Source organism: Monodon monoceros, unplaced genomic scaffold (assembly GCF_005190385.1).
Source record: "Monodon monoceros isolate NGI ecotype Baffin Bay Population unplaced genomic scaffold, NGI_Narwhal_1 Super_Scaffold_18, whole genome shotgun sequence".
Taxonomy (NCBI): Eukaryota; Metazoa; Chordata; class Mammalia; order Artiodactyla; family Monodontidae; genus Monodon; species Monodon monoceros.
Window position 1 is genome coordinate 78,558,820 of NW_021703774.1, and position 24,249 is coordinate 78,583,068.

At 47.0% G+C, this 24,249-nt stretch overlaps 1 protein-coding gene across 1 annotated transcript in view; it reads right to left on the reverse strand.

Annotated features, from left to right (window-relative positions):
- PTGFRN (prostaglandin F2 receptor inhibitor) overlaps positions 1-24,249 on the reverse strand; it is an 85,447-nt gene that overhangs the window by 36,020 nt on the left and 25,178 nt on the right. The window contains exons 2-5 of the mRNA XM_029231072.1: positions 19,052-19,420; positions 16,058-16,471; positions 10,939-11,319; positions 411-836 (exon numbers count right to left, since the gene is read on the reverse strand). Of these exons, the coding sequence (XP_029086905.1) occupies positions 411-836; positions 10,939-11,319; positions 16,058-16,471; positions 19,052-19,420 (1,590 nt within the window). The remainder of the gene's footprint in view (positions 1-410; positions 837-10,938; positions 11,320-16,057; positions 16,472-19,051; positions 19,421-24,249) is intronic.

A 24,249-nucleotide genomic window follows, 5' to 3' on the forward strand; every position in this document is an offset into this window, starting at 1 on the left:
GGTGCAGTGGCCTGGGGCTGCCCGCTCATTCTGGGGCATCTGAAATGTGCCTGCAACCAGCGGGAACTCATGGGCCTGGATACACTCTCAGAGGCATGTGCAAAGTTTGGCTTCAGGTCACCCAGTGGGGCCACAGGTCGATGGCGTACACCAGGCACCCTGTGAGCTCCTACAAGATGATCTCCTACCACCGACCAAGCCCCAGCCCTCTTGCTGGACTTACCCTTCTCAACGTCATCATCGTAAAGGGGTTCGTGCTGAGGATAAGAGGCACAGTCACTGGAGTGTGAATTTCTTGGATCCCTAGTGTACATGGAAACCTGCAGAGTGACTGTGCATCTGAAAATGCAGTGGGATGACTTAAGCCAAAACAAAACAAAAATGTTCATGAACAAGAAGGAAGTGCCTACCTTCTGATGCCCAAAATATGCTGACAGGTTTGGAGAAGACGTCCTTGCTCTTCACCCAGCTGTTGTTACGCTGTTTGGTCCAGGCAGACACAACACAGTAGTAACTGCCCCTGTCTTCCTCTGTAGTCCTTTGGATTCGGAAATTGAACGTGTCTGTACGCTCCTTAGAAAAAATGAAGTCTCCGTCCTGGGCCCGTTGCTTGCTCTTCTCTCCATACTTCAGCGTCCAGTCCCCGTTCATGACTGCGAGGAGCTCGCTGGCCACCACGTCATCGCTGCGCCGGTTCACCCTGTAGTACCAGGACACCGTGAAACGGACACTCGCCTCGGTGCTCTCCATATCCACTATCCGGCATTCCAGCTCGGTGAGGTCATCTGAGAACTCAGGGACCTTAGAAGCATTCAGGTACACCTGATAGTCTGGTTCTAAAAGAGAGAGAGGGGCCAGGATAAAAAAAAAAAAAAAATCAAATCAGACAGAGCAATTTACCAAGAATTAGCAAAAGGAACAAGATAAGCACTATTGTTGTCCTGACAATTAAATGCCCGTTCTATTAGCTACAGTGATAGAAACGGAAGTCTTCATGTTGTATGGGAAGGATCCTCTGAGAGTCTGTTATTGCAAAACTTGCACAACACTGTCCCCACTGTCCCCCCTCGAGAAAACCTCCCAAGGCCAGAAGCCAAGTGTCCCCACTCAGAGTCTTGATCTTTCTAGAGGGTGAAGCCAGCTGTTAGTTTCCCCAGGAAGTTGGAGTCTTCTGAGAAGAATCTCTTAAGAAGTTTGGTGTCCATGCTCTACCAAGACGTTCTCTGGCATGCCAAGCAGTGCCCACAGACCTCCAAAGCCCCCACTGGCACAGCACTGGAAAACCCAACCTCAGAGTACATTCTAGCTCTTGAGGCCAGTCAACCCACCGTGTCACGGGTTCCTGCCATCCTTGGCTTTGACCCAAAGGCAAGGCCCTCAGGTCATCATTCCTCCTGTGGACGGCCATCCTCCAACTCCCCAAACAGTATTTTTTTCACTGACACATGTAACTCTCCCATTCAATTCTGCCAACCTTGAAGGCAGCTCACTGTGATCCTGGCTCTAGTAAAGCCCGCTCACTATGACCATCCTGCTTCCTGCCAGGTGCAAATTCTGATGAGGGAGGGAGGGAAGCCAGCAAGTGCTCTCCTAGTGTCCCCACTGCCACTGTCTCAGTCCTGTTATTTTTCACTTGTATAGAACCCCTCCTCCTGTGAGGTTCACTGTTTGCATTTAATCCATTTCTGCAACTCCACATTTCAAAGCCTCCCAGGAGCTGGTATGAGGACCCCCTTCACTGCTTCCTTTCCTCTACCAATACCTCCTCTGCATGTCACATCTAATCATCTGAAGTTCTCCAGTCACTGCAGTCTTGCACCACCGGGTGACCTGTTAGCGGTGGCCTCTCCTCTTGACTGCCCTGCAAACTTGCTCTCATTCTTCAGTGTCACCTCCTCTGCGCTCCCTTCCTGGACACCCTTTCTCTGTGTTCCCATAAACCGTGTAGGTACTGTTGTAAAGCAGTTATTACTCCTTGCTTGAAGGTCTTGTCCCTAAGGTTCAAACATACAGCCGTGTATAGAGTAGTCACTCAATAAATGTTTGCTGCCTTGATACTAAGACTTCTGGAAAAAAGCTACATTTTTCTCCTGTAGCGCTTTGCCTGCTAGGAGACAAATGATTCTACCTAAACAGAATTTTCCATTTGCCAACACTGTATTCACATCACCTCCATCAAACAGTTTAATTTAACGTTGCTTTTATTTATGACTCATATAAATTATAAACTGCTGAGGTCAAGGAACTGTTGTTTTGTGATTTATACTTCTAACGAAATGTATAACATCATGACTTCCCCAAGAATGACTCAGGGACCAGGAAATGGAAAGAACTCAAAATCCTAATTCCCTCAAATGTCATCTTCACAAGCACTTAATTGCAAGTGAGCCTGGACCCTGTTCCATAAAAAGCTGAACCAGGGCTTCCCTGGTGGTGCAGTGGTTGAGAGTTCGTCTGCCGATGCAGGGGACACGGGTTCATGCCCCGGTCCGGGAGGATACCACATGCCACAGAGCGGCTGGGCCCGTGAGCCATTGCCGCTGAGCCTGCGCGTCTGGAGCCTGTGCTCTGCAACGGGAGAGGCCACAACAGTGAGAGGCCCGCGTACCGCAAAAAAAAAAAAAAAAAAAAAAAAAAAAGTTGAAGCAGCGCAGCTCTGCCAGCTGATGGGAGAATGTCCTCAGTGATGTGGACATTACAGAGAAATATGCTAGAATGTCATCTGCCACCTCGTTTCACAGGTGAATGTGCCAAAGATACACAGCTTGGGGGTTTCCTGGCCCTGGGCAGCGTGCTAACACACACGCTGCCTCTCCAGTGACTGCTGACCATGGAACAAACACTGAAATGTATTTACACCATCACACGCATAAGACAAGGTATTCCCAACTTAGCCCACATCCAGGGTTTCAGACCCTTTCCTCATGTGGGACTTCGGCACAGCAACTAGAGTGAGGACAAGGACAACCAAGTTCATTTAATGTGGAAAGGACAGACTTGAACTGGTTGTGCACACAGCAAGACTGCCCTCCTCAGTCCTGTCAGGACCAAATGGGAACACCAGATCATCAAGAGCCCTCATGAAGCAGCAGCAGCTTGCTCCATTCCGAGCATAACGCGAAGACCCTTCGCATGTGTCACCACATTAACCTGAACAACAAACTGTGAAGCAGTAAAGAGCAGTGGTGAGGAGCCAGGGGTCTGGAAGTCAGACTGTATTTGAATCCTGGCTCTGCCTTCACTTGCTGTGTGACCTTAGGCAGATTACTTAACCTCTCTGGTGCCTCATCTGTAAAAATGGGGAGAATAACAGTAACCACCTCATAATGTTATCATGAGGATTAACAGTTAAAATAATACACGTGAAAGTGCTTAGACTGGTGCCTGGTCCGTGTATGTGTGGCAGGGGGTGTGGGGGGTGTACGGGCAGAGGTGTGTGTGGAGTGAGGTGAATTGGGTTGTGAATGTGTTATTCTTGAGATGCAATGGAGACACCAAGTCAAGATGCTAAGGACACAGCTCTGTGCCAGTGTTTGAACCTGGAGTGTAAGAAACAGCTGGGGCCAAAGCAGGGGAACAGACAGACAGACAGACAGACACACACACACACACAGCTGAAACCTCACTCCAAACACACACAACTGGCTCCTCCTCCTAACTTGCCAACTGCTGCTCCTGGTACCACACCCCACCGTTCACTCTCCCAGTCCCCCCTCTTGAAAGGTGTGCCATATCCCACTCTCTTCAGACGGTGCCTAAGTCTCACCATTCTCCCTCCTCAGCGTCTCTTCCACTTCTCACATTCCAGGCCTCACACACAGTAGGTGCTCTATAAATATCTGTGCACAGAAGTGAAAACCTCACGACCACCATTCCCGTCCTGGCCCTCTGCCACCAGCCAAGACTATTATAATAACCTTCCAACCTGCCTCTAGGCTCACACCACCGCCAGGTCATCTGTTCAAGAACCCTCCCAGTAGGTGGCTTTTCTCTCACCTACTGAGTGAAGAACACACTCGCCAGCCTGGCATTCAAGGCCCTGCAGGGTGTGAGTCTAAGCCCTCTGTCCAGCTCCACCGCCCACTGCCCTCTTGTACACGCTCTAGACTCTGTGCCGGTGGCGCCTGTTACCACTCCCTCATCACCTCCTCTGCTTCTTCCCGCCTGTTGCCTGGGCCTCAGCGCCCGGGACACCTGCTCAGTAAGGCGCTGAGTAAACGACTGAGCCGATTCCCCCATTCTACTCCCTCCTCTCCCCCTTGATGGATCTGTTTAAATCTATGTATCCAAATGTGCAGAAAGGAGAGTACAGGGGTTGCAGTGCGTGTGCATCTAGTTACAGGAATGCCAGCTTGGCAGAAGAGCAAAATCTCTTCATTGACTGGTTGGTCTCCTTGTTCTCTTAAAACTAAATCTTAGGCCCGCAAAAGGAGGATCCTAATGCAAAAACAAACAAACACGTGGCTTCTTGTGGACTTACAAGGCATAAGTTCCAGTGATTTAAAGGATGTGCAAAGGTCATCTGAACGATCCCCCAGCCTTGGAGGTCGCCTTCAGACTTACACTCCTAGAAAAGATATGACTCCACTACGTCAGAATGGTAGGCGTGTGAGTGGGTGCCTATTTCTTTTATGTTTTGGTGCATGTATGGAAATCTTCCTTTATTGTTGTTTCACAATTTTAAAACTTGTTGGCAGAGATTGGGCCTATTCCTCAAGGTCCGTCGTGCACAGACCTCTTCAGGTAGCCTCTCCTACTGAACAGGAAGCCTCCTGTGAACTCACCAGCCTGTCCCAAACTCTACTTCTTACTCAGCAAACATTCACAGAGACCCTACCACCCGCCAGGTTCCCTGCTCTCTGAGGACTTTACTTGAACATTCCCTTGAACTTCAGTTACAGGTCTGTCTGCCTCATGGACCTTCTATAGGGCTCTTCTCAGGGTCTGGGACCCACTATTTGATTCATCTGTGTGTGCTATGTATGCAGTGCCTTGTACATAAAAGACATTAACACACTTGCTGAACTGGACTAAATTTAATATTTTGCATAAAAATGCTCATTTTCAGCATAAGTGTTACACTACTGATTACTGCTATATTCTGCTTGATCTCATCAAGAAATCATCTAAGAATGTAATAGTGGTTATGTTTAAAAAATGCTTATCAGTTAAAGATGCATACTAAAGTATTTAATGGCAAAATGACATGATGTCTGGGATGTGTTTTACATTCTTCCAGAAGGAAAAGAAAAGAGGGGGCAGGGGAAAGAAAGAGAGAGAGAGTGTATGTGCGTGTGTGTGTCTAGGGGAGGGAAGAGAGATGAAATAAGATTAGCAAAATACTGATAACTGTTGAAGCTGGTGGTTTGTTCTACTTCTGGGTAAATTTCTACTCCAAAAGTTTAACACAAACAAACAACCCACCCACATCGTAAGCCCTTTTACAGAATACTGAGGCCAGTCTAAGGCACGACATCACTAACCTTCCAAGAAACAAGGATCTCTCCCTAATCTAGCTCCCAGGACGACCTGCTCATTTGCACACCACCTCCTGAAGCTGCGGCCTCCCATGCTGCAAGCCCCACCAAGAAAGACTTTGTTTTTTGATTATGGGTCATTAAACTCCTTTGTCATAACTTCCAAAACAATGAAAATGTTCCGAATCATTGGCTAATTTGTAAAAGCAGATATCTTGTGCCTACCACATGCAGGGACCTGAACCGGGGGATTTCACAGATTACCTCATTTACTCACTCTCACAACAATTCTGTAAGGAAGGTACAAGGATACTAATAACTGGCATTTATGGAGGGCTTCCTGTATGCCAGGGACCAGGCCATACACTTTCCTTGCATGCTGGTTTAATCTTCAGAACAACCTTATATGATAGATATTATTTTCACGTACTTTTCCTAAACCAAACCAAACCAAAACCGAAATCAAAGCCCAAAGGAGGTTAAGTTCAAAGACTAAGATCTTGCACAGCGCGTGGGGGGTGGGGGAGCAGAATCGTAGGAGAGGCTTTGGCTCCGTGGCTTGGCTCCCACTAGGGCCGAATTGCACAACCTCATTACACACCCAGTTATTCATGCTTCTCAAAGCCAGCTCCATCCCAGAAGACAAGAGGGATGATAACAGCTGAGGCACTGATCCTGAACTGTGTACAACAGGGCCATGTTCTAATGCCCCCTTTGAAGTTTAGTTAACTTGGGAGAGCTAATTAGATGAACAGGCTGCAAGCACGAGTCAGAAGAAACAGGAGGAAGAGGGCCCTTTTTTCTGCCGATGCCAGTTTTATTACCCTGAACTGGGCAGGTACTTTAGATGCAGCTGAGCGAGTTGACTAATTGTCAAAGAGTCGCCACTATCATCATTGGTATACAACAATTAAATATTCTCTGGGGGGCTTCCCCGGTGGCGCAGTGGTTGAGAGTCCGCCTGCCGATGCAGGGGACGCGGGTTCGTGCCCCGGTCCGGGAGGATCCCACATGCCGCGGAGCGGCTGGGCGCGTGAGCCATGGCCGCTGAGCCTGCGCGTCCGGAGCCTGTGCTCCGCAACGGGAGAGGTCCCAACAGTGAGAGGCCCGTGTACCGCAAAAAAAAAAGAAAAAAAAATTCTGCAGATCTAAATCTTATCTTCTGTAGACGGCAAAGAACTCTCAAGTCTCTACCAAGTACTTAGCAGATTAACAGCTCCTTTTAAAGAAAAATAATTACCTTCCTCGCTGGCACACGGCTGGAAGAGGGGACGGTCCGCAAGTGGGGAAGAATGCAAATCAGGTGCCTAAGCCCGAGCAGCACCACTCGGCTCTGCCGTTTCCTGCTCCTGTATCTGAAGCCCGTGGAACCCTCTCCAATTAACACCACAGAAGTCTGGGACTTCGGGCAGAGAACTCAACCATGAACTGATTACTATCCAACTCTTGCCAAGGGCTCATTTAAGACATCTGATAGCAGAGAGAGATGGCTTCACATGCAGATTAACCAGCCATTCCTCCCGATTCTCCGTAGTTTTCACCATATACTAAATTGGATCAACACAAAGCGACATGCGTCCTCCACGGTAACTCAGTCTCTTACAAAAACTCCTTCACACACTTAAGATTTATGCCTTCAGCTTTTATGGGGAGTGGATATAAGAAACATCCATTTAAACAATCACTTAGAGCGTTTGTAGAAGAACAGTTGAAAGCACTGTCCATTATGCTATCGAATGCCCCTTAAATAAAACAAGCGCATGATAAACTCAGTGCCAAGAAAAGGTTTGTCTCTCTTTTGTTTGTTTTCCACCATCAGAGGAGGACTGTATAATCACATCTCTTTTGCCTCAACTCTCCAAAACTTCAGAGGCAAATTCAGTGCTCAAATGCAGTCACTAATCCATCCCAACCATCTTGCAATACCTATTCTTTGATTTTTTTTTTACCCCTTTTGATCTTGATTTTATTTTTGTGCCTCCTGCTTTAAATTGGACTTCATTTTGCAACCCAACTTAAATCTTTTTGCCTTCAAAAGTAGGGCATCCATCCTAAGTAAAGAGATTTTTTTCTTACCCTCTAAAAAATTATAGTCCTCCCAGCTGCTACAAGTGCTCCTGGACTTGACAGACCCATTCACGTCATTGCCCTGATGTCTCTGGTTAACACGATGGAACGTGAGAAGACCCCAATCAGCTTCAATCCCTCATCTACTCAGTGCACCCAAGCAAATGAGGACAAGAACGACCCAGCTTTTAGGACTCTATGCTTTAGAGTTTCAGGAGTGAAGCTGATCTCCAAAGCCAAACTGTTTCCACATAGGATGACAATACTCGGGACAGACTCCCCTCAAGATGAAAATACTTGGGACAGACTTGACCTAGGGCCATAATTCTGTCCAAGCCATTCTAAACATTTCTTTGGAAATAAAAGGAACAAGGATTAACCGCTGTATAGATTCTACTTTCCAAAGATGATGCAGTAACGTTTCCCATCTCACATGCCCTTTCTGAAATGTGACCTTGCTGGTCTCCCATTAAGAGATGGCGTCTCTTTCTCTACCCCCTTGAACTTGGACAGACTCTGTGATGGCTCTGACCAATAGAAAACAGCGGAGGTGCACTGTACCAGTCCCAGGGATAGCTTTCAACTAGCCAGGCACTTCTACTTCCTGCGTCTTGGCAGCCAGCCGCCACGTAAGAAGAATGACTGTCCTGAGAAGACGGCGCCATGAGAAACCCAAGCCACATGGACAGGGCCTGGATGAGACACCACTTGGGGACAGAGAGAGATGCCCTGGAACGTGGTGACAAGTGCATGAGAAAGCCATCTGGAAGGGGATCCCCAGCCCTAGCTGTCCCAGCTGTCACCATGTGCATCAGAGATGAACCCCATTGAGTTCTTCCCTAATTCCTGACCCTCAAAATTGTGAGCAAAATGAAAATCAGTGGTTTTCAGGTGGGGATTGGGACAGTACCTCACTCGCACTGTTTGCAGGGATCAAATATTTAATGCGTGTAAAGCCCTTGGCCTAGTCCCTGGCACGCAGTAAGTGTTCAATACACGGTAGTTATTATGTTTAATATGTCAGGTAGCAAAATTGAGCATTTTGTGTAATACCTGCACAGGAAACTGGCTTTCTCAAGAGCTCTTCTGTGACAACATTCCACAGTCACACAACATAAGATGACCTATCTAAACAGACTACTTCCTGTCTTATTGCCACCTCTCAGTTAGCCTCAGCAGGCCCCAATTTACATGTGGCATGGTATCCACATGCATACGCAGACATGTTGTAGATCTAGAGAGAATCACACAGTGTCAAACCAGGCCTGATCACTGCTGAGCGGAGAATCCAATTGGGAGGTCCTGGAGAAAAAGCCTACCGCTGTACTCAGGCCCAACTCGCCTCCTGACAAGTGTCCAGGGAGCTGTAATGGTATGAGTCAGAGGCACAGGGAAGGAGGAGAGATTTAAGGGGAAGACAGGAGAAGAATACCACTTACACTCCTGACAGGTTTGCCCATGTGCAGTATCTCTGAATATTCTGAGCTGAACTTATTGCTTTCTTTGCAATTCTTCTTTTCCTATGCACATATTTTAACATATCCATGTGTTGGTGCTGGTTTATCTACCCATCAGGCCAGTGTTTACTGAGTGCCCATTACGTGCAAAGAACTGTGAGAGATGTGGGGTCTGGGGCCTTAGATCAGCCAGGGAAAAGCACACTGACAGCTTTCGCAACAACCGTGTTGGATCCTCAGAATAATAACCAAACCTTTTCCCACAATTTAGTCTCTTTATTTCTTCCCACTCTCTGGAGAACACAGCCACCAACAAATCCCTTCCAGCTAAAAGAGCCCATTCCCTCCCCGAGTTCCCCTCCTGTTTCCTGACAGCACATGAGGACTTCAAAGAGGCCATCTAAGTCGGTGGGGGAGGGGTGCGGAGCATCCGCGTTGGGAACTGACAGCACCGCACAAGGCACCGAGGATCAGGGCTGTGAGACACATTCAGCTCCAGGGCTGAAAACTCTTCTTCTGGTGCCGACAACATCTGTTTTATTTTGAAGGTTGCTAAGGAGAGGTCTAGCTGGGCTAACGTTGTTCCAGTTCAGTACTTCATGATGAGTTTCTCGCACGGGGTTCAGACGGCAGGAATAAAAGCTCGCCAGATGAACCCGCTCCTTTCACTTTGTAGATATTAAAGAATCACTTTGCTACCAGGGATGACTAACACCCCGCCCGGTCTCGCTCAGAATTGGACGGACCCTCTGCTTACTCTCTTATTACTCGTCTTCTCCCTGCCCCCTCGGTCCCCACTTGCCAACTCCCCGTCTTTGCCAAATAACAGCTTATTAGGAAGAAACAGACAGTGAATGTGCCACTAGTCCAGGAGAAGATTTCACTGCAGAGACAAGGAAGAGCTGAGAAATGAGTTGGGGCTCACGGCGGGAGGATGTTTAGCATTAGACAAAGGAGGAAATGATTTCTGAGCCTTTGAAGATCTGTTTTACCTCCTAATAGAGCAATGCCAAATGCCTTCATGCGGGCTCGGAACAGTCAGGGGACAGTAGAGAGACCAAGCTCAAAACAGGGAAGAGGCTAACCGGCAGGCCTGTCTCCATCTTTGCAGTAATGGACTTGGGAAGCGAAGCACTCCACACTCCACCCGGCCCCATCCTGCCTAAGTCCACTTGCGATTAATTACAAGATAGTAACAAAATTAGGAAAAGTCGGCCCTGGAGGGCAAGCATTCAGGAAAATAAGAGATGGGGAAGGTGAGCCTGGTAAAAAAAGAAGAGGATGTGACAATGACCTTCACATATATGACAAGTAACAATAACATAGGTGGCAAGGAGGGCAACAGTTGAGGGCCACTCTGCTCCTCCCTTGGGAATCGGACGTGGGGAGAGAGCCCTCCAAAAGAGCAGGGGAAGCAGGAAGCCCCCTGGATTTAACTGGTATCTGTAAAAAAAAAAATTCATTTGGGCATTCCAGGGCATTCGGTGAAAAAAACGTGTTCCATTAACTAAAGGAATTCTTTTTCTTCCCTGGGCTTTAGAAAAGCCCCAGCTCCTGCCAGAGAGTACCTAGGAATCTAGGCAAAGGAAAGGGAGAATGGCAGTGTTCTCCCTCCAACAAAGATCCATTTCAAAGAGCCATTCAGCAGGGCCCCCGACCCTGCAAATCTCGACAACAAAAGGAATATATATCCTCTCAGAGGAGGGTACTGAGACAACTGAGGCCACATTATCTAAACATTTCCCTTGCCTGCCAGATTCTATTTCAGCCAGTTTTGCTTTCTCCCCCAGCTTGGGATCTATGCAGGACAGAGTATGCTTGTCCTGATATCAAGAAGGCCCAAACAATGCAGAACACACAGCTCCCTTACTCCTCTCCATATCCCAGAGGAGGGATTAAGCCAGAGAGGTGAAGAGCCATCCCTCCAAACCACTCACCTAGCCAGGTCACAGCCACAGCACCTGGGGCCGACATGGCCTCTGCCACCTTATGCCAGCTCCTGTTGTGCCCGGGTGTCCAGAGCGCCACGTGGCAGAAATAGTAGCCAGCATTTTCTTTGCTAACATCTCGAACCAGTAAATGGTAGGAGCGTGCATCCACGTGACTCAAGGCCATGTGAGGAGAGCTGTGCACCAGGGAATCATGGTCCAGCCGAGCCAACACATGGGGGCCGGGCAAGGTGCTGTCAGGCGTCCTGCTGAAGTACCACGTCACCGCGGGTCGGACGTCGTCCGCTCGGTCCGTTGTAATGTTGCAGGTCAGGTCCAGCTCCTTTCCTTCAGCCACAGACACATTCCTGGCCACAGCGGCTCGAAGAACTGGAAAATTGAAAACAAGGACATCTAGATAATCTCCATCGTATTTGCTGCTTCCACCCCCGTCCCCTTAGATCATCTCCTTTTACCTTCTTATTTGCAACATTCAAGTTAGAAGCCTTTGTACAGTTTTAAGTGCTTGAGAAATGTACTGAATAAATGAATGAAACATACCATATTTCTTTTTCTTTCATTAAAACAATAACAAGCACTTATATATATATGCTTACTATATGCCAGGCACTCTTCTGAGTGCTTTATAAATTTCATCTTCAAAAAAACCCTACGAGGTAGTACAATTATCATCTCCATCTTACTGATAAGGCAGTTGAAGCACAGAGAAGTTAACTAACGTGCCCAAGGTGCCACAGCTAATATGTGACAGAGCTAAGATTCAAATCCCGGCTGTCTGCCTCTAGGGACTCTGCTCTTAAGTGTTACACTATTAGCACGTACACTATCATTGGAAAACAAGTCTGCTGAACATTACAAGACTAAAATTATACTTTCTCCATATGCACGACAGGCCTTGGGTGACTTTCAGAGAAAAGACAGCTCAGCTCTGGCCGGTACATATTATCAGTTGGGGGCCAGGAGCTGGAGGGTAGGAAGTGAGGGTGAAACCATCTTCTGGGTAAAAGGGGGCAGGGAGGATCCTAAACAGAAGGACTGGGAAAGTGAAACCAGACAATATGCCTAACGAGTCAAGTCTTCCAAAGGCTATGCACTTAGAGCATCATTTATTCTGGTCCACACACCCGCCTTAAAGTCAAGAATAAAGCATATATTCTAAAACCAAACCACAATGATTTCTGGATTACCCATGCCACTGCCCTCTCTGTGTGGATAATTAAAAGTAGACTATATTTAGACGAAGTACTGAAGGATTTGGTGTCACAGTCTCCAGGCAGATGTGGTTTCAGCATTCCCCTGTCAAAGCTTTTTACACGGAAACGTTTCAGTTTATTCAAGGGATTTTGTGCAAAGAAGTTGAACATCTGTAATCAGAGTAGAAAAACATGCAACACGTGCTAATGCTCTAGGAACAACTGCTCAGATGATAACTAGCCGACACCTCCCAGGGGATTCAAGTGGACGCACGGCACGGTCCTGGCCTTCTAGCAGGAGTCACTCAGCACCAGCTGCGGTCCCGGGTCAGCTCAGCGACAAACGCTGTCACTCAGTTCAGAAAAGACGCAACCCCAAAACCCATGCCCTTTGGAGTAAATGACTTTCATATAAATATTTCCAAAGGCTGACGATACTTCCAACAAGTGTTTCAGGCCAAGTTCAACATCTGCCTTGATGATGACAGAAAATGAGGTGGGCATAGTATTAGAAGAAGGAATTTGGAGTCTAATTTCTCACCTCCGCCCACCTTCTTCCAAATTCCTCCTCCTCCTTCAACCTTTAAACGAGCCAAAAATAATAAGAGATATCTTTTGAGAGGAGTCAGTATGGAAACTGCTACCCTGAGCCTGTGCTGCGGTTTGAACCTCCCCACGTACAAACCGTGGTCAGGGATCCCAGAATACTGCCAGAGTCCCTCTGTGCCGGCCACCACTACTGGTGGTAAAAGGCGGCTCAGGAGGGAGCCAGCTGAGGAAAGAAGAAGTGGGCAATATGCAGCTGTGGACAGTATGCATGGAGAAGACAGATTCTTGCGTTTAGAAATACTGGCAGAAACATCTCTTTAGCAGTATAGTTCACTTTCTAATTTTTTTTCCCTGCAAGTGGCTAAAAATCTTGTCACATCACTAAGCATAGTTGTCACGTGTTCTATGGGATTGGAGGGTTCACTGCTGGGACAGGATGAAGCACGGTGAAGGGAAAAAAAGAATCAGTTCTAAGGACTCGTAATGCAAGAGGGGACCTCAGACTAAGCCTGGAGTGATGCAGGCTTTCTCCTACTGGATATAACTGAACCTATAAATTAGACACCAACATCTGCATCAACCGGACCACTCCTAATATAGGGGGGTTTACTGCCACCTACATGACCTACAGCCCCACCATTTAAGTAGCTTTGTGCCATTTATCATAACAATGCCATAAGAATACTTAAGAAGCTAGCTATGGACAACATCCGTAGCAGCACTATTTACAATAGCCAAGATATGGAAGCAACCTAAGTGTCCATCAACAGATGAATGATTAAAGAAGATGTGGTACATATATACAATGGATTATTACTCAGCCATAAAAAAGAATGAAATAATGCCGTTTGCAACAAAACCTGTAGGGTATTACCATTAGTGAAGTAAGTCAGACAGAAAAAGACAAATACTGCATGTTTTCACTTATATGTGGAATCTAAAAGATGAAATAAACGAATCAATATAACAGAACAAAAACAGACTCACAGATACAGAGAACAAATTAGTGGTTACCAGTGGAGAGAGGGGGAGGGGGTGGGGCAAGATAGAGGAAGGGGATCAAGAGGTACAACTACTAAGTATAAAATAAATAAGATACAGGATGTAGTACACAGCACGGGAAATATAGCCAATGTTTTATAACTTTAATGGAGTAAAATCTATAAAACTATTGAATCACTATGTTGTACACTTGAAACTAACATAATATTGTAAATCAACTACACTTTAATTTTTAAAAAAAAGCTAGCTATGGAGAATGCAGGTGCTGAAAATGAGAGAAAGACCATCACCCTAGTGTGGTGCTTCTTAACCTGGGGTCCACAAAGAGAATTTAAGGAATCTGTGACATGGACGGGAAAAACAAATTGTCTTTGTTTTACTAACCTCTACGTGAAATATAGCAGCTCCTCTCATTATGAAACTAAGCAACAAACCAGTGTAGTATTATCTGTCCCTGGGACCTTGTTCCCAATAGAAATCACAGATATTTTCACATCACTTTACAATTGTTGCAGATATCTTAAAATATCATTTATATTCATCACGTATCAGAAATTACAGTAGTTGCTAGGCCTGCCACTATATCTTATTATTTAATGAAATAATAAAACACTATATTATTATATAACAAATTTGTCTTAAAATATTTTGATTACTATTCAATGTAATTGTTTTCCTTTGTCATCCTCCACATGGATTTTATGAATTAAAACATACTAACTCTGAGAAAAGGTTTGTGAGCTTCAAAGGACTGTCAAAGACGCCCATGGCACAAAAAGCTACGAACCCTCAGGCTCAGGTGAGAGCCAGATGCTACTGCCTGCCTAATAGACTCAGGGTGTTCAAGTCTTATAACTATACTCTGGGTTTTGTGGCTTGTTTGAAATGAAAAAAAAAAAAAAATACCTTTACAACTGAAATTCTTGTATGAAAATATAATTCGCTGCCAAGCTGAAATTCTTAACACTCCTGCCCCGTTAAAACAGTTGTTTGATGCAAGCTGAATATCCATGGTTTCTTAGGTCAGATTCCTGGCAGAATACTTCCGAAAAGGCAGGTGACCTGAATCCATCTGGAAAGTGATTTCTGCAGCCAGGAGAACCAAGACTGAGTGTGACCTGCAGCCCCTCTGGTCGGCAAGAGCACCTCCAACCTCACTGACGGCCACGGTCACTCAGTGGCCAGTCAGTGCTGCTTTTCCCAAATCCAGCTCCTGTGTTGTGGTGTAAACGCTGGGTAGAGTGCTCAGGACAATGCAGCTTGCAGAGGAAAAACACTCCCCGTGTGTATCGCTTCCTGCTTTCCTTCCAACCTCAGCAACAGAGCGACCACACACTCTTGTTTATAGTCAGGAAATGAGTCCAGCCAAGGTCTTCCCAGTTTACAAAACAGGAGGCAGCAGCAACAGCAGCAGAGTACTCTGAGATCTGGAGATGCCAGACTCTCCGCAAACCAAGTCTATCCAACCATCCACAGCAGTGACATCACCCTGAGATGGGCTCTTTACACTTTCTCTCTGCCAAGCCAGAAGCTCCGTGAGGCCTGGGAACGATCCTTAAGCATCTCTGACCCCAGAGCCCAGGACAGAACTGAGCACACAGTAGGTTCTCTACTGATGCCTGTTGGAAACTGAGTCAAAAATGGCCTGTTTTTCTTTCCTATTTGTTTTTCTTTTATTTTTATGGGTTTTCGAAAATGTATTTTGCATTTCCTTAATTACTTCTCTAGCAGGAGCAAGAAGGGTTTTGTTTGTTGTTTTTGAAAAGGCTGGTTCACAGATGACAAAAACTTCTTGCGTATAGACCCCAGGGCTGAATGCTTCTGGGGTATGTGGCATAGAGGACATAAAAAGAGGCCCAGCCCTAGGGAATCCCTCACCTACAAGGGGATGTCACATCTGAGGGGACCTGAAAGGCAGGTCTAGAGGACCCAAGTCAGACGAGAGGTTTGGGGATGAGCCAGACACGTCCCCAACAGCTGTGGGGAAGGGCAGATCCAGAGATTTAGGAAACACCAAACAAAATGAAGCCAAGGGAGCGGGCTGGGGGCAGCTCCACCCCAAAGCCCCTCTGACCACCAGGCCGGACCTCTCCTGGCACTTAAAAGGACTTAATCTTTCAGTCACAAAATTCTCATAGTATCTTATGCAACCTGCAGCTTCCCAGGGGTCTCGGCATTTCGCACAAAACAAATGCATCCTCCCCAAACCATTAACACCACCCTACTCCCTCACCCGTCAACGCGAGGCCTCCCAGGAGGAGCAGAAATCTTGTCAGAGAAGAAAAAGGCTCCCGGCCGAGTTCTTTACACCACATTGCCCTGAATAATATATAGTCTAAAACATGCAATTTCCAGAAACTCACCTGTTGGCTGGATCACCACGGTGGCCACATCCACGGCTTTTTCTTGAATTTCTTGCCAGTTACCCTGCTCTCCGATCCACTCGCTGACGATGCACCTGTAGGAACCCTGGTCGGAGGCCAGGGCCCGGGACACGGAGAGGCGGTACCCGTCGCTCCCCACGGTGTCCAGGCGCACGTCCCCGCTGCGGTAGCGCTGCTCGTAGCCGGGGCCGGGCCGCAACCTGCCCTCGTGGGTCAGGGAGAGGATGCTCCGACGGGCGGGGCCGCGCCACACCTCCCAAAGCAGCGCCAGGTGCGTGTGCAGCGGCGACGCGGTGGAGGCCGAGCAGCGCAGCTCGAAGGGCTCGCCCTCGCGCAAGCTGGGGCCCGGGGAGGGCTGCGGGCCGGCGGCCACGCGCAGAGCATCCGGCAGCACTGCGGGTAGAAAGCGGAGCCGTCAGCACACCGCCACCCCAGCCACTGCGCAAGTGCCCAGCACCGTCCGGGGCTTGCGGCACAATTTCCTCCTCCCCTCCCCTGTTCTAAAGCCCAGATGGGCACGGCTGCCCATTGCGCTTCATCTATGATCTCAACTTTCTGACTTGAAAAAAGAGGAGACACTAATAAGACCCCTGGCTAGAACTAGGCGGTGCACATTCCCTTTTGGGAGCTGTGCCTTGGAGTTCTACTTCTGCCGCCTTTAGGCAAGTCACTTTACCCCTCCGTGCCTCGTTTCCCTCAACTCTAAAAAGGGAACAACGAGACCTATCTCCGGAAGCTGACTGGGAATTAAACCAGTTATAAGGGAAGGCGCCCAGGACGGTGCTTGGCACTCAGCAGTCACAATCAAATAACCAGCCACTACTGTCCGACACTCCCTTGTTAGGACACAGGCTGGAGTAGAGAACCTGGGGGAATCTTCTAGGAGTTAAGGCAGTGTAATCCACAAAGCACAAAAGCACAGGAGAGCTTCCTGTGCCTTGAGGCCTGGGGAATGTCTAAGAATGACTAGGGTGAGCAGAGGGTATCTACAGGGTAGGAACCCATCCAGGAAAACTGACGCCTCAGCTATTTAACTATTAGGACCCACTGGGGAAAAGCTGGGCTCCTCCATAGTCTAGAAAAAAGGGGCCGGAGATCAGGGAAGTGTCGGCGACTGCTCTTGAGGAAGGGAAGCCACACGTGAAGTAACCATCGAGGAGGCCCCTACCAAAGGGCAGGGACAACCTCTCAGGCTTGCCTACGGGCTGGCTGAGAGAATCCCCAAACACCACTGGGCATCATCTCCTTGGGTTTTCCTGACATCCCACACTCAGAAACGAATTCAGTGTCCTTGAGAAGGGACTACTCTAAATAACAGAAAAAAACCTGCTACATGTTTAGAAAGACACATCACAAAGACCTATCTCTATTGCAAATGAATATAATGACCTTCTATTATACACATCAGTCTGTGAGTCCAGCTAACATGACTCAGTTCCCAAGACCAGTTATCCCTGAGGCCATGGATATATAGTTTGAAGACCCATGAAGCTGAAGGCCAGAGAGACACTAGACCACGCATGGCAGCCACGAGAGGCACTTGGCCATCCATCTGCTTTCCTGACCCCAGGAAAGCCTCTTCTTACTCCTGCCTTTCAAAGACTGGAGAACAAACAGAAAGATACTGGGCAGTGGGGGCGGAGGGGTAGGTTCCCCCCTGCTGCCTCCAACTCCTCAAGATGAGAATTACACATGGAGACGAGGGTGCATCTGACCTAGTGGAGGTGTACCGTGTGTGTGATGACTACAAAAGCAATGCATTATTTAACTCCAACGCAAGAATGTCTTATGGGACTTTTTTCTCAAAAACATATTTGGATTTTGTAGAGGAATGAGAAGAGGTTATGGAAGAGGTAGATTGGACATTTTAATACCTGCATAATGGGCATGGCTGTTTTATTCCCTCATGAGTCTAATGGGGGAACAGTATCTGGACAATATGGTAGCAGTCCATAAATCATTACAGAAGGAATGAATGCCTGAATCAACTCCTTCTTTATATATCATCGTGTACATCTTCTACTTTCCTGATGATTAATTACACTACTACTCTGATATAATTCTTTTTGGAACAAGGCAGGATACACATAAATGCATACTTAAGTCATAATAATAACAACACTAATAATGTTTCTATTTTAGCCCCAAATTAAAATTGTTTGCTCTTGCCCATTTACTAATTAGCTGTGTGATTTTAGGCAAGTCATTAACCTATGCTCTTCCATTTCCTCATGTGTAAATTAGGGAAATACCCTGCCCTCTCTTCTTCATTGGGTTGAGAATTGAATGTGTGAGTTAATCAAACAGAACTTGGAAAATGAAAAAACAAACAAACCCAATCATTCCAGATACATAAGGTGTGATTACTTGCACAGCCAGGCCAATAAGGTTGCAGTGACCACATCATTCTTTCTCCACATATGACCCCTACAACTTCTAAATCATGAAGGGTACAAAGAAAGACATGAGCTTTTAAGTATCTGTTAGTCCCATGAACCTGAACATCAGTGTCATCATGACCGTCACCTTCTCGTCCCTAACCTGTTTACTATGGCATTGCTCTGAGGCTTTACATGTCCTAACTCACCTTGACCTTTACGGAAGGTTTTCCAGAGGAGGAAGCTGAGGCATGGGACATGCCCACGGCCACAGAGCTGACAAGTGGGACAGCGAGCCATGGGACTTACTGAGCGCAGGCAAGCTGGCTCACAGCTGGAGTCGCCATCACATACCACTCTGCCTCAACTCACCAGCCACGGGAGGGCTCACAATCATAACGGAGTGAAGAGAAAGGGCCCTCAGAGGCCACCTGGCCCATCCTCTGCCTTTAATCAGGTAAGACATTATTCCTCCATCGGACAGAGGTGGGAGCAGAGACCCAGAGGACTTAAGTTTCTGGCACAGTCCCGCACAGCTGAGTGGCAAAGGAAAGTCCGGTCCCCCAGCGCAGCAACACCCCCCGTGAGGATGTACCTTTAACTTGCACTGTATCCTCATAGTTGCCCTGGACGGTGGCATCCGTGCTGGGGGTGGAACACTTGTAGTGGCCTTGGTCTGAGGGCTGGACGTTCTTTATGTGCAGTTCCACGGCGTCGTTGGCCGTCCGCCGCAGCACGATGTCACCCCTCTGCAGGCGCTCACGGTACAGCTGGGCGGGGAAGCCCACCTCCCAAGTGCTGGCGAGCTCCACGAAGCTGCTGCCCGAGGCCAAGAAGCTCCAGTCAAAGTTCTGCTCGCTGGGGCCGTCGTAGTCGCTGACGTTGCAGGGGATGACCAGTTCAGTGCCCACCACCCGCACCAGACTCCCCGCGGGGACCCTCACCACACGCCCTCGACAAAGAGCTGCAACAACAAGAGGTGAAAGGCAGGGCTTGAATCCAATAAGGTCTTCCCAGTATAAATGTGGTAAAACTGTGGGCGCTCCAGCTCCCAGGCACATGGTGGAAACGTGACATCGACCAGCTGGGGAAATGTGACACTGACCGGCGTGCTGCCAGTGTCTGTGCAGAAGAAGGCTGAGCCCACCCCAAGGACCCCAAGCCAGGAATACCCCCCCTGCGGTGAGTACCTCTCATGCAACAGTCTCCTAGGATATCCAGGGAGGAAGAGAAGCACTAAAAGTAGGCTAACCATGAACTTGAATAGCTTTCTCCCTCCTGTTACTATTTAACCTACTGTGATCACTCAACATGAGGCAGAAATACTTTAGGTTTTGTGTGAAAGAAAAGGACACAGCTAATCAAGTATTTACAGTTCTTCCCACCCAATGTCAACATTCTTCCCTAGAGACCACCCCCTGGGGGCTCCTGAGACCTGATTTACAATGATGGCTGCCAATTTTTAAATCCTAGAGCAGCCTGCTGATAAAATGATTTAACTCTGGTTATCTGACATTGCCTATAAATTAATTTTAAAATATGACGACTCTACCAAGTATTAATTTTCTATCTTCTGGCTCATTTCCTTCTCTCTACTCTTCACCCTGATCTAAATTCAGAAAGAGGATAGGGAAGCACAAAGGGAGACAGTGCCTGCTCTGGCTGGTTGCTGGGCGTTGGTAGGAATGCAGCAGCTTACTGGGGATGAGAGGCCTGGTGGACAAAGCCAAGAGTTCACCGGCATTCCCTGCCCCAAGTGCAGACCTCACAGGCCTCTGGGACGGCCCTTAGGGACCGTCACCTATGTGTCCTTTAAGATCGCTTCTTTGGGGGTGGGATAGGGAGGGTGGGAGAGAAGGAGACGCAAGAGGGAAGAGATATGGGAACATATGTATATGTATAACTGATTCACTTTGTTATGAAGCAGAAACTAACACTCCATTGTAAAGCAATTATACTCCAATAAAGATGTAAAAAAAAAAGAGAGAGAGATTGCTTCTTTGCAATGAACTTCAGCACATTTTTTTGCAGTGCGTTTATTACCTGTGTTAGCATTTCAATTCAGACCAAGTGAACTTGCACGGCTCTTTCCTGATGTTCTATGAATAGGTATAGCATTAAGAGATACAGGAGAAAGCATGGGCTCTGAAATCAAGGAGACAAGTTTAAACTGAGAGACCTCTCTTAGCTTTGGCTTCCTCCACTGTAAAATGAGGAAAGAAGGATTCACTGAGCTGATGAAATAAAATGGCTAGCTGAGACTCTGCCATGTAGTAAGAGCTCGATAATATGGAACTTCTATTATTTATTTTCAGTTCTGTGTTTCTGTCATTTGTTATGGGTTGAATTGTGTCTCCCTACCACCACCACCCACATTCATATGCTGAAGTCCTAGCCCCCAGCACCTCAGAATGTGATCTTATTTGGGAATAGGGTTGTTGCAGATGTAATTAGCTAAACCGTAAGGAGGGCATACTGGAGTAGGGTGGGCCCCTAATCCAACGACCAGTATCCTTAAAAGGGGGGAAATTTGGACAGAGACAAGCACTCAGGGAGAGTGCCATGTGAATATCAAGGCAGAGATTGGGATGATATGTCTATGATCTAAGGAATGCCCTGCACTCCCAGTCCCAGGAATGCACACTGGGGCTGAAACAAGGTCAGAGTCCTCCTTGCTCATTTTTGCTGAAGCTGCTCAGGAAGACACTTTCACCTCCTTTGGAATCAGGGTACTACAGAGCTGCTTTGCTCTGAAGCTGCATGTGGGCAGCCCTCCTGACCAGGCGAGGAAGCCATCTACAGCAGAAGAGACCCAGGTCAACAGTGGGACCAAAGAGGCACAGAGAATGTGCCCTCGTGACTAGATGGCATCATCTGAGCCACTAGGTCTGCTATACCTTCTAAATCATTCCACATGCACACACACATACACACACATATGCACACGTGCGCGCGCACACACACATACACACACACACACATACACGCACACGTCTTCCCCTGGACATTTCAATTCCTTGCAATTCCACTCACACCCACTTATATTCCTTAGGCTAATTTCTGTCACTGGAAACTCAGGGCACTGAAATAATACCCAGCAAGCAGTGAGGTCATCATCACCACATTTCACAAAGGAAACAGGCCATCCTTTTTACATTTAATTTCAGAGATGACTGGATAATTCTGACTCTCCCAGAGAGACACTTCAGAAGGAAGCTTCAGGACTTCCCTGGTGGTGCAGTGGATAAGACTCCACGCTCCCAATGCAGGGGGCCAGGGTTCGATCCCTGGCCAGGGAACTAGATCCCACATGCATGCTGCAACTAAGAGTTCACATGACACAACTAAGGAGCCCGTGTGCTGCAACTAAGACCTGGTGCAACCTAATAAATAAATAAATAAATATTTTTTAAAAAAAAAAAAGAAGAAGAAGGAAGCTTCATGGTGGAGACCCGTAAGAGGGAGCACAGCCTAACGCTTATCCTCCTTGAGCCCAGTTTCCATCTGTGAAATGGAGACACACCCTTAGGGCTGTGTAAGGATTAATTGAGCCACAGAGCACTCACAACAGTGCCCTGCACGCAGTAAGGGTCTGCGGTTACCTGCTTTGCAGGCCGCCTCTAGAATAAACCTGATCACAATCTTCACTTTGCTTCCTTGACAGGTTTACAAAGGAATTTCCTAACATGTAAACCTTTGCAATTTCTAGCCCTTGTCAAGAAGTTCAGCAGGGTTAACAACCGGCTCAACGGGGCCCTTCGGCATGAGGCTACCTTCCTTGTAAGGTGTCTGTCTTTATTCTTAGTGAGTGGAGCTCAGCAAACTGAGCCAGCTGCTTGTGTCAGCTCTCCAGTCCTGCTTCCACAGAGTCACCCAAATCATCTTTTTAACGCACAAATCATATGTCACTTCACTGGTCAGAAGTATCTCATGGTTCCTCATCACCTACAGGATACACTCGATCTTCCAGACCCCCCACTGCGATGCCCCTGGTTCATGCCACCTTCCATCTCACCTGAATTATTGCAACAGCCTCCCAACTGGCTGCCTGCCTTCCCTCTGCTCTTGCCCTCCACTCTCAACACAGCCAAGCCATCTTTTAAAAACTTAAGTGTATTACATCCTTACTCTGCTCAAAACTTTCCCATCACTCCCCATGTCACTCAGATAAAAGCCAAGTCCTCACAGAGGCCACCAAGACCTCACAGGACCTGGCCCTCTTTTCTTCTCCAAGCTCCTCCCTCCACTGCACTCCAGCCATGCTTTCCTCCTAAGACTCTCGAGCAGACAGACCTATTCCAACCTAGGGCTTCTGCACATTTTCTCGGTCCGGAGCACTCTCAGACGTAAACCCCACTCCATCACCAGCTTCACATTTCATTCTAGTGTCGTCTTATTAGTGAGGCCTTTCTTGACCACTTAAAATTGTACACACCCACCCTCATTCTTGCCAAATTTTCTTCTTATCACTTACCACTAATATTCTTTATGTGTATCCATATAGTTTTACTATTATTTATTATCTGCCTTCTCCCACCAGGATGCAAGGTCTAAATGAGCAGTGATTTTTATCTGTTTTGTTCACTGCGGAATGCCAGTGCCTGCCTAGAACTGGGCCTGGTACATAGTAGTTGTTCAATAAATACTTGCTAAATAAATGAACAAATAGAAGACACACAAGATCCTTCATAGTCTGGTCCATGGCTACCATTCCAGCTTCATCAGCTACCATTCTCCCAGCCCTTAGTCCTTAGACTTCAACAAAACAAATGGCCCTTCAGTCTCTGGAAATGCCATGCTCTCTTGGGCCTCACAGCCTGTGCTTCTGTGCCTCCTTCATCTGGAATGCCCTCCCAGCAATCTCTCAGTCTCTTGCAAGAAGCAGCTCCAGCACCACCTCCTGTGGGAAGGCTTCCCCATCTCCCCTGGGGTCACTTAGGCACTCCTGCCTCAACTCAACCTGCAGAAGTACCTTCGACTCAGGCTATGTTACAGTGCCGCTGGAAAAAGCCAAGCAGATAGGAACAGATGCTTGAAAGATCAAATTCTAATCTAAAAAATATATAAACCCGAGCAGCGTCGTACATGCAGAACTGGGATGTCCCCTCATCTGTGCAAAGCAAGATTTTGAAGTTTAGTTAACAGAATTTCAATTTGCTACCAGCAGTCTGCTGTTTAGCACATATTTCCTTTAATATTGTTAAATAACAGCTAATAATATTTAAAAAATAAACACAACTTGTAAAACATAGAGCATATGGCTCTTTCCAAATCGAAAAGAAAATCTGCAAAGCCACACATTGCCAATTTTAGTTGAAACCTCTTGTAACAGTTGACCAAGGGGAAAAAACAAAATTGTCCTCTGGTTTTCCAAATTCTACCAGTATTTCAAATGAAGAGTCCCGAACACTTTGGCACCTGAACTGTGTTAGGTTAGCTTTCTATAAAAATGTCTTTACTAAGAAACAATTTACATTTGTTTTCGGGGGTCAATATAAGAAACCATTATATGAAAAGCATTTCTTCATTAGTTTTAAAAGGACTATTGAGGCCACTATTGTGTTGTTCAATGACGCAAGAATCCATATGATAAAAGTCTCTTAAAATTTAGTACCAGAAAAAAAATACCAGTTGATGGACCATTGTGTGTTCTTTCCCCAGCAAACAAGAACTATGTAGGCGTCTCTCGCCACTCAGGTCAGTAACCACAACCCAAGTACCTTTGATACTCAACACAAATTAGGGTACCTTAAGAGCACATTTTGTGCAGTATATTAAGGCTCTGATGTTAAA